At 58.9% G+C, this 15623-nt stretch overlaps 1 protein-coding gene and 1 long non-coding RNA gene across 6 annotated transcripts in view; one reads left to right on the top strand and one right to left on the bottom strand.

Annotated features, from left to right (window-relative positions):
• LRRC7 (leucine rich repeat containing 7) overlaps positions 1-5396 on the bottom strand; it is a 96171-nt gene extending 90775 nt beyond the window's left edge. Inside the window, exon 1 of one of the 5 annotated variants that reach the window (XM_030279495.4) lies at positions 5218-5396. In XM_030279495.4, the coding sequence (XP_030135355.3) occupies positions 5218-5242 (25 nt within the window). In that variant the 5' untranslated portion in view covers positions 5243-5396. Of the gene's footprint in view, positions 1-1195; positions 3744-5217 lie in introns of those variants that run through there. The other 4 variants (XM_032749806.3, XM_032749804.3, XM_032749805.3 and 1 more) reach the window with 4 other exon arrangements.
• A 518-nt stretch (positions 5397-5914) lies between these two features.
• LOC140684640 (uncharacterized) lies at positions 5915-11076 on the top strand. Its single transcript, XR_012057224.1, has 2 exons — positions 5915-6132; positions 7233-11076. It is a non-coding gene; the product is annotated as an uncharacterized lncRNA (long non-coding RNA).
• Positions 11077-15623: the final 4547 nt, after the last annotated feature.

The following is a 15623-nucleotide window of genomic DNA, read 5'->3' as shown; positions in this document are numbered from 1 at the left end:
AGCAGCGTTTGTCCCCTGCCAAAGCCACCATTGTCCGTTCTAAAGCCACCAAGGTCTGTCCCCACAGAGCTCTGTCCTTCCTACCAGCATCTCCTCAACCCCAGCAGCGTTTGTCCCCCGCCAAAGCCATCATTGTCCATTCTAAAGCCACCAAGGTCTGTCCCCTCGTGGCAGCAGCTTTGAACTCCAGAGGGTCTTTCCCCCTAAAGCCACCAAGGTCTGTCCCCACAGAGTTCTGTCCCTCCTGCCAGCATCTCCTCAACCCCCAGGAGGGTTTGTCCCCTGCCAAAGCCACCATTGTCCCTCTTAAAGCCACCAAGGCACGTCCCCACAGAGCTCTGTCCCTCCCGCCAGCACCTCCTCAACCCCAGCAGGGTTTGTCCCCTGCCAAAGCCATCATTGTCCATTCTAAAGCCACCAAGGTCTGTGTCCACAGAGCTCTGTCCCTCCTGCCAGCATCTCCTCAACCCCAGCAGGGTTTGTCCCCAGCCAAAGCCACCATTGTCCATTCTAAAGCCACCAAGGTCTGTCCCCTCGTGGCAGCAGCTTTGAACTCCAGAGGGTCTTTCCCCCTAAAGCCACCAAGGTCTGTCCCCACAGAGTTCTGTCCCTCCTGCCAGCATCTCCTCAACCCCAGCAGGGTTTGTCCCCTGTCAAAGCCACCATTGTCTGTCCCCACAGAGCCACCAAAGCCACCATTGTCCATTCTAAAGCCACCAAGGTCTGTGTCCACAGAGCTCTGTCCCTCCTGCCAGCATCTCCTCAACCCCAGCAGCGTTTGTCCCCTGCCAAAGCCACCATTGTCCGTTCTAAAGCCACCAAGGTGTGTCCCCACAGAGCTCTGTCCCTCCTGCCAGCATCTCCTCAACCCCAGCAGTGTTTCCACCATTGTACCCCCTAAAGCCACCAAGGCACATCCCCACAGAGCTCTGTCCCTCCTGCCAGCATCTCTTCAACCCCAGCAGGGTTTGTCCCCTGCCAAAGCCACCAAGGTCTGTCCCCACAGAGCTCTGTCCCTCCTGCCAGCATCTCCTCAACCCCATCAGCGTTTCCACCATTGTCCCCCCAAAAGCCCCCAAGGTGTGTCCCCACGCCCCCAAGCCGCGTCCCCTCGCGGCAGCAGCTCTGAGCCCCACAGGGTCTGTCCCCCACCCCCCGGCTGTCCCCCCGCTGTCCCCCCCGGTGTCCCCCGCACCTCTGCAGAGCAGGGATGGGTTCTGCAGCAGGGTCACCAGGCGCCGCCGCCGGCCCCGCTCCCGGCTCCTGCCGGGGGTCACTCCGCTGCCTCGGCGCGTTCCTCGCGGGGGGAATTCGGGGATGCCGCCGTGCCCGTGCCCGTGCCCGTGGCCGTGCCCGTGGCCGTGCCCGTGCCATGCCATCCCTCCGTTCTCCGTCCGAGGCGGGCTCTGCAGCGATCCAGGGCCGGGCCGAGCGCTCCGGGGGTGCGGTGACAGAAGGATGCTGTCCCTGCCCCGCTGTCCCTGCCCCGCTGTCCCTGCCCCGCTGTCCCTGCCCCGCGGGGACAATTCCCGAGCTCCAAAGGCTCCTCAGCGCCGCTTTTATTCCCGGCGGGTATTCCCGGTGCTGAGCATCCCGGATCTCCCAAGGACGGCTTCACATCTCCGGAGCAGCAGCGGTGCCCCGCAGTTAACGGGATTCCAGCGCTGGGAATGTGCCCGGCACTCCTACATCCCGGACTGCCGGGGCTTGATCCACTCTGAGCTCTCCTCCACCCGACTGGCGCAAAATTCTGATTATTTCTGCCCACTGGCCGCTGCTTCCTAGCCTAGGAAAGGTTAAATTTGCTCTCCGCGGATTTTCTTGCCTCCGACTCTCATTTCCAAATCTTTTCCCCGGCAAAAATAGTCGGGAAGGAAAAAAAAATAATAAAAGAAAAAAATTCAAAAGCACCGCTTTTCTCCGATGAGCTTAAACTCCTGTAGCTCTAAAGTCATTCACTCCGGATCCAAGGGAACTAAAGGATGAGGAATGTTCTCCTCCTTATAATAAAAAAGAGCCTTCCTGATCTTACGGCTTCTTTTCTTCTTTATTCACCAGAACCCGATCCATTAACACGGTATTTGCTCCCCTTTCCCAGAGCGCGGGGATTTAAGGCTCCTTTCTTCCCCCGGTTCTGCCTCAATCCCGGCTGCTCCAGCCATCCCTGCTCATCCCTCCGCCTCCTCCCTTCCCCAACTTTCCGCAGCTCGCACCGGGAGGGGCGGCTCTGCCCAGTCAAACACCGAGGATTTCTCTGCTCTCGACAAATTGCTGCATTCCCAAGGAAAAAAAAAAAAAAAAAAACCCACCCAAAAAATCCAAACCCAGCCCCGAGTTCTGCAAGCCTTGTCCTAGGATTTGATGCAATCCGCTAAAATTAGAGGGAGCTGAGATGAAAACCAAGGACACATCGTGGCTCTTGGAAATCTTTAAATAGGGCTCGGTACCACCTCGAGGAGCTCGGGCTGCGCTGGGCTGGCATCCACCAGAATCCCGAAATCCTTAATTGGGGTTCTCAAGGGGCTCTGGCTGTTCCTGGGACCCTCTGGGGGTGCTGCGGGTGGGCTCCCGCTGTGTCCCAGCGGGTTTTCCCGGTGCCGATGCTCGGCCCGATGGATCCACACCCTGCAGGGGAGCAGCTCCTCCTCCACCTGCCCAAAAACGTGCCCAGCCCGGCCCCAGGCGGGTTCAGCCGGGATGGGCAGCCCTGGAGCGCCCCAGGGATGGAGCCAGGGGAGGGGGTGTCAGCTGAATTCCAGGAGGATAACATTCCCTGGATGCCCAGGAGGAGGGAATTCGCCATTCCTAAAGCCCTGCTGTCCCTCAGTCTCCCATCCCTGATCCCAGGCCTCTCCCAGCTTTGCCCAGGGGATGATGCTGGCCCAGGGGATGGCACCGTGGCCACGGGGCTCTGGGGGGACTCTGGGGCTGCCACCACACAGCCCCACTCTGTCCTGGCACGGATTGCCACGTCCTGCTGTGTTTGGGATCCCTGGAGTCTCTGCTTTAGGATCAACACTCCCAGCAAAGCCTCCTCCAGATGCAAACACCTCAAATCAGGTGATTCATCTGAATTTTGGGGGCTCTAATGGTGCTGCTGCCTTGAAGTATCCCAGGGACAGCGGCCAAGCTTCCTTTTAAAATCCTTTTTGTGGGATTTTAAACTTGAACCAGTTGTGGATGCCTTGTGGGAAGCAGTGAGGAATTCCTGCAGGGGCAGGGAGTGGGGAATTTGCAGCACCTTGCCGGGATTCCAGCCCAGCCCTCCGCAGCGTTTGCTCCCGAGCTGCAGCTCCTCGGATCCAGCAGGCACCCAGGAATGGTTTGTTACTCCAGCAACTGCTAAAATCAGTGGAATCTAACCCCCCTTTCTTAGGGAATTCACATCAACTGTGTAACAGAAGCACAGAGCAAAGCTCCTCCTCTGTGAGGTAATTCAAAAATAAAAATCGCTGCTTTATCCAAGGAAAAAGTTTTACAGACGGAATACAGGCCAAGGTTAAAGTTCACAGGGACACCGAGGTAAAACGGATGATAAAATCCCTGAATTTCGGGATAATCACGGTAATTAAGGGTGTTTGCAGAGCCAAGAGCCCTCCTCTCGCTGCGGCTGCACGCAGAGGAGGCTCCGTGACCTCCCGAGGGCCTTTTCCCTCCCCAGGGCCGGGCACCAGGAGGGTCCCCGGGGCAGCTCACGCTTCCCGGGCGGCACCGTCCCTCCGTTCCGCGCCGGTTCCGAGCCCAGCGGCTCCTGCTCCGATCCCAAATCCCGCCGCTGCCCCGGAGCGGCCGCAATCTGCGCCGCCAGTTGCCATGGCGAGCATCCCTCCTTCCCTGCCTGCATCCCTCCTTCCCTCCCTGCATCCCTGCCTGCATCCCTCCTTCCCTCCCTGCCTGCATCCCTCCTTCCCTGCCTGCATCCCTCCTTCCCTCCCTGCATCCCTCCTTCCTTCCCTCCTTCCCTCCTTCCCTCCCTGCATCCCTCCTTCCCTGCATCCCTCCTTCCCTGCCTGCATCCCTCCTTCCCTGCATCACTCCTGCCCTCCCTGCATCCCTCCTTCCCTGCATCCCTCCTTCCCTCCCTGCATCCCTCCTTCCCTGCCTGCATCCCTCCTTCCCTCCCTGCATCCCTCCTTCCCTGCCTGCATCCCTCCTTCCCTCCTTCCCTGCCTGCATCCCTCCTTCCCTCCTTCCCTGCCTGCATCCCTCCTTCCCTCCTTCCCTGCCTGCATCCCTCCTCCGCCAGGAGCTGAGCGAGCAGATGCGGAACAGCAAACCCAGCGGATTAAGTCACTTCTCTGCTCGTGGGAACCGCTTTGGATTTCAGCAGTTCCTGAGGATTATCCCACTCGAGCACCTGAGGTTAAAGGCACCAAGCGGCGGCACGTGGCCGGAGTTCTTAGCTGGAAATCAGGGGCGGGCAGGAGCGAAAAAAAGGGATTTAATGGAGTGTGGGGCACGGCAAAAATACCCAAAGGACCCTTTTTATTTCCCAAAAGCCAAGGAACTTTCAACAGGGCTCTGCTGTCCGTGACCCTCCCCGGCCCAGCCAGAGCAAACGAGCAAAGGCGGCTCGGTGCCCTCGGCACACGCTGTGCCTCGGCAGCGACACGGCCACGGCCACGGGAACGGGAACGGACACGGTCACGGGCACGGCCACGGCCACGGCCACGCGGGCTCCGAGCGCACGGGCCCGGCCCCTGCCCAGCCTCCCCCGAATCCCCCAGCGCGGGGGGAGCCGGTGCCCATCACCCGCTGCCCCAGAGCCCGGGCACCGCGCTGGGCACCGGGCCGGGCACAGAACGGGCACAGAACGGGCACAGAACGGGCACAGAACGGGCACAGAACGGGCCGGGCACAGAACGGGCACAGAACGGGCACAGAACGGGCACAGAACGGGCCGGGCACGCCGCAGCAGCACCACGCGGGACCGCGGGAGGCGGCGATGTCCCTGCGCGGAGGGAGGGAGGGAGGGAGGGAAGGAGGGATGGAGGGAGGGATGGAGGGAGGGAGGGAGCCTCCTCCGCACCTCCCCGCGCCTCCAGCGGCGCTGCGAAGGGCGCAGAATTTTCCAGGAGCTGCGCCGAGCCCGACCCCCGCCGCAGGCAGGATCCGCGCCCCGAGCGAGCGCTGCCCGCGCTGCTTTGTGTCCTCGGCGGGGCCGCCCCCGCTCCCCCCCGGCACCCCCGGCCCGGCCCGGCCCGGTCCGCTACTCACGGTGCAGGCGGGAGCGCGCGTCCATGCGCGGCCGAGCCGCGGTGCGGGGGCTGCCCGCGGTGTCCCGCCGCCGCCCCGCCGCGCCCGGAGCCCCGGGCCGGGCCCGCTCCGCCTCCGCGGGCGGCGCCCAGACACAAAGCGGCGGCGGCGGCGGCGGCGGCGGGGCGGGTCCGGTCCCGCTGCGCGCCCGCGCTGCGCTCCGCGGCGGCGCAGGGGCGGTGCGGGGGGGCGGGACGGGCCGCGCCTTCCCCGCGGGGCGGTGCGGAGCGGGGGTGCGGGAGGATGCGGGAGGATGCGGGGGGATGCGGAGCGGGGGATGCCGTGTGGGATGTGCGGGGATGCGGGAGGATGCGGAGCGGGGGATGCCGTGTGGGATGTGAGGGGGATGCGGTGCAGAGCGGAGCGGGGATGCAGGAGGATGCGGGAGGATGCGGGAGGATGCGGGGCGGGGGATGCCGTGTGGGATGTGCGGGGATGCGGGGGATGCGGGAGGATACGGGGGGATGCGGGGCGGGGGATGCCGTGCGGGGGATGCGGGAGGATGCGGGAGGATGCGGGAGGATGCGGGAGGATGCGGGAGGATGCGGGAGGATGCAGGAGGATACGGGACGGGGGATGCCGTGCGGGATGCGCGGGGATGCGGGAGGATGCGGGAGGATGTGGAGCGGGGAATGCGTTGTGGGATGTGAGTGGGATGCGGGACGGGGGATGCCGTGTGGGATGTGCGGGGGATGCGGAGCGGAGCGGTGCTGCGCCCGTCCCCGCCCGTCCCCGTCCCGACGGGGCGCCCCGCGAGCGGAGCATCCCCGGAGCGTCCCCCGGCCCCAGCCACGGCCCCGGGACCGAGCCGGGACAGCTCCCGGCCGCTCATCGCTCCCTTCCCACGGCAGGAGCGGTTTCCTCACCCGGGCCAAGGTGCGGGAAGGGGTCGCAGCCTCCCGGGAGGTTGGTGGGTCCCCTGCGGGCTGCGGTGTCACAGACCACGGGCTAAACCCGCGGGGTCATGGGGAACACCCAGCAGGGACCTGAGGCTGCCCTGGCTGTCCTCCATCCCCGCAGCATCGCCCCCGCGGCACAGGGCAGGGCACACCCGTGGCTGTGCCACCCTGCCCGGTGTCACTGTGTGACCCGCAGCGATCCTGGGAACCCTCCGGGGCTCACGGAAACACAGAACGTTGGGCTGGGAGGGACCTTAAAGCTCACCTCGTTCCACCCCTGCCGTGGCAGGGACACCTCCTGCCACAGCGCTGCCCAGGCTGGGCTCCTGCAGCCTCTCCTGCTGCCCCTCGGAGCAGCTGCGGCAGCAGCAAGTCCTGGAGCTGCTCAGCTCCCTTCTTTGTTCCCAAAGGCAGCAAAGCCAGCCCTGCTTCTGCCGTGTCCCATTCTGGGGCTCTGGGGCAGCCACTGCCACCCACGGGTGCTGGCAGTGACCCGAGTGGCCGCAGTGACACGGTGACATGACAGCTCTGTGCTGGGGGAGGTCAGCACCTCGCTCTTCCCGTGCTCTGGAATCAGGGAGCTGCAGGAGCATCACAGGAGGGTTCATCCAGCCCTGTTCCACGGGGATCACCCCTGGCACAGTGACCTCTCCTCTGCCTCTTGCTGGTGGAGAATTCCTGCTCTGGGACGCTCTCAGTCTCTCCCACTCTTTCCGTCTCCGAGTGGGAAAAGTTTTGCTCCAGTGACATTTTTCAGTGCTCAAAGCCCACATCCTCTGGTTTGATGTTGCCCAGAGCAGTTGTAGCTGCCCCTGGATCCCTGGCAGTGCCCAGGGCCAGGCTGGGCACTGGGGCTGGAGTTCCTGGGGCAGTGGGAGGTGTCCCTGCCATGGCAGGGGTGGGATGGGATGAGATTCAAGGTCTCTTCCCACCCAACCCAGTGATTCTGATCTCAGGGGTGCCACGGCGGGTGTTCAGTGTCAGCTGGGACAGGGACAGCTTCTGGGAGGCAGGAGATGGGAATTTGTCTCCCAGGAGATCCACACAGGAGCACAATATAAGAATCTTTTGTTACAGCTGGGAGTTCTTTCCTTTCCCGATGTTCCTGAAAAACACCAAGATTCTGAAGGGCACAAAGGAACTGGAAAACCTCTGGAAGAGTCGAGTTCTTATGGAGAAAATAGAGACTTTTCTTGCCTGAAAAGACAAATGTGGAGAGGGAAGAACACAGGGATGTGCCAGGGGAGGTGGGAACCAAACCCCCCAAGCCAGGAGCTGGGAAGGCCAAGGCTGGAGCTGTGAGCTGAAATCCTCAATTCCCATCACCTCACACCCGTTCCACAGTGGTTCCACCAACTCCAGCAAACGGGAAAAGCAAGGCCAGCAAAGAGCAGGCCAGGACAGTGAGAAATGTGGGTCCCAGATAACAGTGAGAAATGTGGGTCCCAGAGAACAGTGAGAAATGTGGGTCCCAGAGCACAGTGAGAAATGTGGGTCCCAGAGAACAGTGAGAAATGTGGGTCTCAGAGAACAGTGAGAAATGTGGGTCCCAGAGCACAGTGAGAAATGTGGGTCCCAGAGCACAGTGAGAAATGTGGGTCCCAGAGAACAGAAATGTGGGTTCCAGAGCACAGTGAGAAATGTGGGTTCCAGAGAACAGTGAGAAATGTGGGTTCCAGAGCACAGTGAGAAATGTGGGTTCCAGAGAATAGTGAGAAATGTGGGTTCCAGAGCACAGTGAGGAATGTGGGTCCCAGAGCACAGTGAGAAATGTGGGTTCCAGCACACCCTGAGCTCTGCTGAGGCAGAGCTCCAGCTGGGCAGTGGAACAAGTCCCTAAGCTGGGTTTCGCCTCTGCTCTTCCATGCATTTCCCCTTTCCTGCTGTGGGCCTGGCTTAGGCAAGGTTCAGAATAATGAAATCCTTCCAGCAAATTTCCCAGGAAAGATGGATGTGTTCCCTAGAATCGTTCTGCAGGTTTGGGCTCAGAAGAGTCTGGTCAAGTCCAGCTGGGAAGAAAGGGGGTAAATCAAAGCAGCACATAGATAACCCTGAAATAAAGATATTTTTATTCCTCATTTTTTTAAGTCTGGACTATAGAGAGAAGGAACAGTTTTAAGCACCCAGCTCCTTCTGTTCAATAAATGGTGGAGATGCACAGCTTTGAAGATTTTCTCTTTGGAACTCCCAATATATTTTTTTCCCTCTGGTTTCACCAAGTTCACTCAAGTACTACTTGAAGTATTCCCAGACAAAGCTGATCTCCATTTCTGGAGCCTTTCCTTGTGGGGTTGAGAGGGGACGAGGCACGGCCCTGGTGCCACAGACACAAGGGGGGGTTCAGGTGGCAAAGGGTCCAGCTGGGAGCTGGGAGAGGGTGACAGCGCTGGGCAGGAGGGACCTGGCAGGCTGTGCCCAAAATGGCCAACAGGTTTGGGAATTTTGATTGAGGCAGAATTTAGGAGATGAAAAACGGGAGTGGAAAAGGAAGGAAAATCTTCATGGAATCCCAAAAAGCAGCCGGGTGCTGCCCTCCCCCCTCAGCCCCAGCGTGCAGCCGATGGATAATTGTCACTGTCCATGGGGAATTGCTGGAGCTGTTCCATCAGGATGACACTGGAATAACTTGGGGTATTTGCATCCCTGTACTAAAGGTAATTTGGGAAAAAGTTCATTTTTTCCTGGAGCGATGACATCATCAGGCTGGACCTGCAAAAATGATAACTCTTAAAACTGGAACAGCTCATTTCTTCTTTTAACACTGAAATTATTGCATTTCTATCATCTGGAAGCACCTTAAAAACCTGTTTTAAAATGTAACAACCGGGAACATTGAACTGGTCCCTCTTCCCTGTCTCACAAAAGAACAGAGGACTTCAGGAGAGGAGCTGGGACCATCCCGATCTCCTGCTCTGCGATGTGCCCTGGGACAGCGGGAGGTGTCCCTGCTGGAATGAGATGAGCTTTAAGGTCCTTCTGACCAAACCAGTCTGGGATTCTGCGATTCCATGAGTATCCCGGGAGCCACTGGGATGTCCAGTGCTGGCCACAGGGCTCAGGAACGCTGCCAGGAGAATCCCTGATCCAATTTCCATTTTCGACTTCCCGGGACCCAGCGATCAGGTTGGCGCTCAAAACCCTCCCCTCCTATTTCAGTGCCTCCCTGGAGCAGCTGAGCTCTCCAGCTTTAAACACAAAAAGTGTTTCAATCCCGCTTGCAGCTGCCTCTCAGACACACAATTCCCTCTCAGCTCCCCAAATCCAGGCACGGCTCTCGCAGCCGGAGCTGCCGTCTGAAGAGCAGCTGAAGGTCACTGCCAGCTGCTGTGCCAGCCTGGGGGGAGCAGCATTGCTCTGCTGCAGAGGCCCCCTTGCTGCTGGGCTGGCAGGGCTGGCAGGGCTGGGGGCTGCTCTGGAGCCTCTGCTCGGAGCACAGAGCCCGGGGAAGGGAATTCTCCTCCCTGCCCTGCTGCAGCGGCTGCACTCTGCAGCAGCGTGTGGCAAAGCACTCTGCAGACTCTGCAGCAGCAGCAGAGCCTCTGTCAGACCCAGGCTGGAATGGGCTCTCTCCTTTCCTCTCTCACATCCTCTGATCTGCGAGGGACCGGAGCTTTCTCTGCCTCTGGAATGGAAATGTGGGGCTGAGGGGCAGCCCCAGGCAGCTCCCGGCCCCGGAGCAGCGCCAGTCCCACCAGGAAAGGGAAAACAGGGATGAACAATCCTGCTGTGCCAGATGTGGGCTGCTGTGGCCACGGGCGGAGGCGGTGCCCGGCTCTGCTTGGGTTGTGCCTGGAGCTCCATGGGTTTTTTAGGGTCTGGAGCATCTTTAAGGTCCCTTCCCAGCCGAGGTGTTCCAGAGTTCTGTGCCGGTGTGCGGGAGGAGCTGGGAACGGGAATGGCACCAGGGACAGCTCCAGGAGGAGCTGGGAACGGGAATGGCACCAAGGACAGCTCCAGGGAATGGCACCCAGGACAGCTCCAGGAGGAGCTGGGAACGGGAATGGCACCAAGGACAGCTCCAGGGAATGGCACCCAGGACAGCTCCAGGAGGAGCTGGGAACGGGAATGGCACCAGGGACAGCTCCAGGAGGAGCAGGAAATGGGAATGGCACCAGGGACAGCTCCAGCAGGACCTGGGAATGGGAATGACGCCAAGGATAGCTCCAGGAGGAACTGGGAACGGGAATGGCACCAAGGACAGCTCCAGGAGGAGCAGGAAATGGGAATGGCACCAGGGACAGCTCCAGGAGGAGCTGGGAACGGGAATGGCACCAGGGACAGCTCCAGGAGGAGCAGGAAATGGGAATGGCACCAAGGACAGATCCAGGAGGAGCTGGGAACGGGAATGGCACCAGGGACAGCTCCAGGAGGAGCTGGGAACGGGAATGGCACCAGGGACAGCTCCAGGAGGAGCTGGGAACGGGAATGGCACCAGGGACAGCTCCAGGAGGAGCAGGAAATGGGAATGGCACCAAGGACAGCTCCAGGGCAGCTCCCGGAGCTGTCCCGGCGCAAACTTCCCCTACAGCCACAGCCCACAGCAGCTCCTCCGGGTTTCCCCTCCTCTGGGCTTCACTGCCATGTCACTCCGGATTTAAACACCCTGGAAAATGCCAATTCCACCCTCAGCACTCTGCCCGTGACACGCCTTCCATCGTTTCCCCTACAACCCCTGTTTCCCGGCCGTGCTGCATGGAGGATATGCTGGGTGGAGGATGTGGAGCTGAATTAACAGCTCCAAACCATCCCTGGCACCGTGGGTGCTGGCAGCTCAGCGGGTTTCCCCTCTGGGGGTGGTTTTGGGGGAGCTGCCGTGCCCAGGTGCCTCCGTGGGCAGGGCACAGGAGCCCAGCAGAGGCAGCTGCAGCCTGGCAGGGCTCCCACGGCAGATCTCAAAAATAAACCAGCATCTCCTTCTGCTCTCTGGCTTCCTTCTGACGGGCACTTTGCAGCAGCAGGGGGATTGGTGGCACTGGGGGGTGCACACAGCGAGGGCTTTGCTGTCCCCAGACCCCCAAGTCTTGGTTGGGCACCTCCTCACCAAACCGGGGGTTTGGGCACAAATTCAATGCCACGTTCCTCACAGGAATGGATTGGTGGCACAAGGATGGGTGGCACAAGGATGGTGGGATGGATTGGTGGCACAAGGATGGGTGGCACAAGGCTTCAGGGACTTGTCTTCGGCTCTTTGTTAGCCCTGGGCCCTCCTTTGTTCCCTCCTTGTGCTCCTGAGGGATTTCCAGGAGTTTATCCTTGAGAAAGGAATAATCAATGCCAGGCCTGGATGGAGAGAATTCTGCAAAGCCCAGGGGAATGAATAAAATTCCATGACCTTCAGTGGATGTGGCACAGGATAAATGATCCCATTTATTTTTATCCTGATATTTTCCATGAGAGAAGATCCCATGGGCAGGAGGTGGCCTCAGCCATCCCAGTGCAGCCGTGTGGGATCTGGGCAGTGGGAGAATGGGGGGTGCTCCCCAGTCCATGGGCTGCTTCCCAAATCAGATTTTAGCAAGTTTGGGTACTCCTGGGAGTGAAGTTCAGCAGAAACGGTTGGAGATTTGCTTTAAGCTGAAAGAGGGAAGGAAGGGATGGGATATTGGGAAGGAGTTATTCTCTGGGAGGGTGGGGAGGGGCTGGCATGGAATTCCCAGAGCAGCTGTGGCTGCCCCTGGATCCCTGGCAGTGCCCAAGGCCAGGCTGGATAGGCTTGGAGCACCTGGGACAGTGGGAGGTGGCACTGGATGGGTTTGAGGTCCCTCCCGACCCAAACCACTCTGGGATTTTGGGATTTCTTTCCAGAGTGGTGCTGGGGTAGCAGCAGATCCCCTGAAGGCGCCCTGTTCCCGCTGGCCAGGCTCAGCTCCCTGCATCCTTCCTTCCCCAGGAGCCCACCCTGGCTGCCCCAGGAACATCCCATCCCTCACAGGGTCAGGATGTCCTGTCCAGGAGATCTCCGGGAGCTGAGGACTGCACAGGTTCCCCAGTCTGGGGTTTTCCTCACCAGCTGGAAGCGCTGAAGGTTGGCGTGGGCAGCTCCTGGCCCCACAGCTCCCAGCCCAGCTCCCGTGATCCCAAGGGCCCCATCCCGCTGGGTTTAGTGCCTGTTGGATCAGAAACTGAGCAAACTCCCATTTTTTGGTCTATTACCCTCTTAGCATTTAAAAATAGAGCTGTTACTAAGCAATGGCAGCGAGGAGAAAGCCAAGCCTATTGAGGAGCATTCCTGGGAACAGGTATTTTTCCCAGCCCAAGTGCTGTAAACACTGTGGGATGAGGAACTGTGAATCAGAGCCTCCCCCCCTTCCCTCCCATCCCCACTGCTGCTCTCCCATCACCCCCAAAACCAGCGGCAGCGACACCAGGAGCTGTTTGTTCTCACTCTGCCTCGCTTTGCAGGCCAGGTTTTCCAGATTTTCCACACATCTTTCAAAAAAAACCAAAAAACAAAACAAAAAAAAAAACAAAACAAAAAAAAAAAACAAAAAAAAAAGAGAAAATAAGTGGGATGATATTCTCATGGGGTGGGGGAACCATGGGGGCGAGAGCTGCAGGAGTCCAAGCACTGCCAAGGCCAGCCCTGCCCCGTGTCCCCAAGTGCCACATCCACAGGGCTTTGGAATCCCTCCAGGGATGAGGGATCCAGCCACCCACAGCTTCTCCAGCTCCCTTCCCTTCCTGGGGCTCCACGTCCCTGGACAAAGCCAAGAGCAGCACTGGCGGACAAGGGAAATTTATGGAATTAATAAAAAGACGAACAGAAATTGGAAAAATAGCTGTAATTTTCCTACATGGGTTCAAATCCCTGTTAGCCCCAGTGGCTGTCCCGAATCTCTTATGGATTTACGGCAGCAGAGATTTTTGCAGTGGGTTTTTAGGGCTGGATTTGGGATAAAGTCTCTTCTGACAGGGTTAGAATAAGGCAGAAATTCTCATTAAATACAAGAAGTGACATTTTCAATTAAGCAAGAGGAAGAAAGCAGCAGAGAATTGATAGGCCTGCTCCAGAAAATGGGGAAAATGTCATAAAAAATGGGAAGATGCAGCTGGAGAAGCCTGGGTATTAAGAATCCCACTCATTCATTGAAATTATCCAAAGGAATGATGGATTTGTCCCAAATCCGGGCTCTTCTGTGTCAAAATAATTGGGAATGCAGCAGTGGAGAGGCAGAGCTTGGCTTTCCCCACGTGCAGCCGAGGCCGTGTGAGAGGGGGAGGCTCAGCCCATCCCAACAGTTCTTTGGGAATCTCGATTTTAGCAGCAGGATTTCGGGATCTCTGACCCTCTGTTGAATGGAGGATTTGGGATTTGAGGCTGGAATTGGGGAACTTCAGGAGCCACGTGTGCAGGGCTGGAGGCAGCGAGGGGTGATGGCTTTGTGTGCTCCAGGAGCAGCTCCCCTTGGACTGGCTCCTGGAATTGCGAAATGGGAAAAGGTGAGGAAATCTGGGATGAGCAAATCCTTCCCCAGTCCAATTCCTCCATCTCCTTTTTTGCCAGCCACACAGGGATGGGGCTTTTTTCCTGGGAGGTCCCTGGGTTCAGCTTGGAGGCTGCAGCTTAGAGGGGAGGGTGAATGTTCTTAACCCTTCTGTTTGCTCCAAAGGGCTCCAAGATTTGGGAATAGGGAATGGCAGGAAGACACGGAAGGGGTGAGCTCTTTGTCCAAACCGTGTTGCTTCCCAAGAAACCGCTGAGGGACGAGCCAGAGCCCAGGGGTGGGACAGGAGCCAGGGGGGCTGGAAAAGCAGGGATGGAGCTGCTCCTCACAGGGAAAACAGCCAGGAAAGGATTCCAGTCTCCCATGGAAGTTTGCTGCTGGATTTCACATCCTTACACAGCTCAGCTTCCTCCTCCCCAGCCCAGGGGCCACTGTCCCAGTGCTGGAATTCTGCTCTGTCCCACAACAGGGATCTCCCCAAATCCCACATCCCCCTCCAACCCCAGCAGCCAGGAGCTCCTCTCCTCTGGCACCCAGGGGCTGCTCCGAGCTGGGGGTTCTGCCCAGCTCTGCTCTTCCCCTATTTGGCCAAAGCAAAACCTGTTTAATTCCCCCAAAAGTGACTAAAACACATTTCCCTCTGCTGGAGCTCCCAACTTCCTTCACATCCCGAATCCAGCAGCAGAGTTGCTGAAGGAGCAGGGAGGAAGATGCTGCCTCCTCCTCCCCGAGCAGAGCCCAGTTAAAGTTTCTGTGCTCAGATGCTGCTTCAAGGCTCGAACTCGGTGATCCTGGGGGTCTTTTCCACCCTAAAGAATTCCCTGTTCCTGCCTTTTTCTCCGACTGCCTTTGCTGAATTTTTCATTGCTCCGGAGCCGCTGGCAGGGTTGGGGTTGGATTATGGAATGTGGCTGCTCCCTGCCTGGCCAGAGAGCCCCAGGAGCTCTTCCCACAGCCAGGAGATGCTTTGGTGGGATCCCCATCTGCCTTGGCTCATCCTCATCCATGCAGGATGCTGCTGTGCTCCCCTTCCCGAAGATCCCTGGATTTTTCTTCCCCTCCACAGAGGACTCAGCCCTCCATAATTTATAGCCAACCTTTCTTGTCCATGCTCTAGGACAGGCACTGCAAAAAAACCCTAAAAAATTTATTTTCTGCAGGAAAAAATAGCAAGTGGCTGTGGAAGGAGTGGTGCCTGAATCAGCTGCTCCCTGTTCCCGAGCTGGCACGGGGGATGCTCCGAGCCAGGGCAGGGGATGGGGCTGAGGAGCACGAGGAGTGGGAGCCTCAACTTCCACCTCCTCTTCTGTTGATCCAGTCCTTCCATAGAATTCCACCCTGGGCTCTGCAGCCTCTGCCAGGGAGGGAATCCCTCATTAGGGGGTGAATCCCGTGGGGCTCCAGTGAGGCTCCCCCATCCTGCAGGGAATGAGGTGGATCCAGCCTGGCCAGGGCACAGCCTTCCCACAGGGAGTTTCCCAAAATTCCATTTCCATGCGGCAGCATCTTAGAATCCTGGATGGATTTCTGGTGGGACATCCCATTCCCAGCCCTGCCATAGCAGGGACACCTCTGCCACTGTCCCAGGAGCTCCAGCCCCAGTGCCCAGCCTGGCCTGGGCACTGCCAGGGATCCAGGGGCAGCCCCAGCTGCTCTGGGAATTCCATCCCACCCTCCCAGGGAACAATTCCCAATTCCCAATGTCCCATCCATCCCTGCCCTCTGTCAGTGAAGCCATTCCCTGTGTCCTGTCCCTCCCTGCCTTGTCCCCAGTCCCTCTCCAGCTCTCCTGGAGCCCCTTCAGGGGCTGAATCTCAAAAACTCCAAAGCAAAGGGACCCAGGACACATTTGGAGGAGGAGGATTTGTTTCCAAACACACGAAAGTGCATTAAATGCTTTTTATATCCCTTTTCTTTGGCATGGAGGGAGCAGGAGCTGCCTGGTGCAGAGGATCTCTGTGGGCTCAGGAGCAGGAGCTTCCCAGCAGGATCTCCACAGGCCACAGCTCCTGCAGCGGGATGT

The sequence above is a fragment of the Taeniopygia guttata genome, chromosome 8 (genome assembly GCF_048771995.1).
Source record: "Taeniopygia guttata chromosome 8, bTaeGut7.mat, whole genome shotgun sequence".
Classification (NCBI taxonomy): domain Eukaryota; kingdom Metazoa; phylum Chordata; class Aves; order Passeriformes; family Estrildidae; genus Taeniopygia; species Taeniopygia guttata.
Note: the sequence above shows the minus strand (reverse complement) of the source record. Positions and strands in the feature narration are given on the sequence as shown.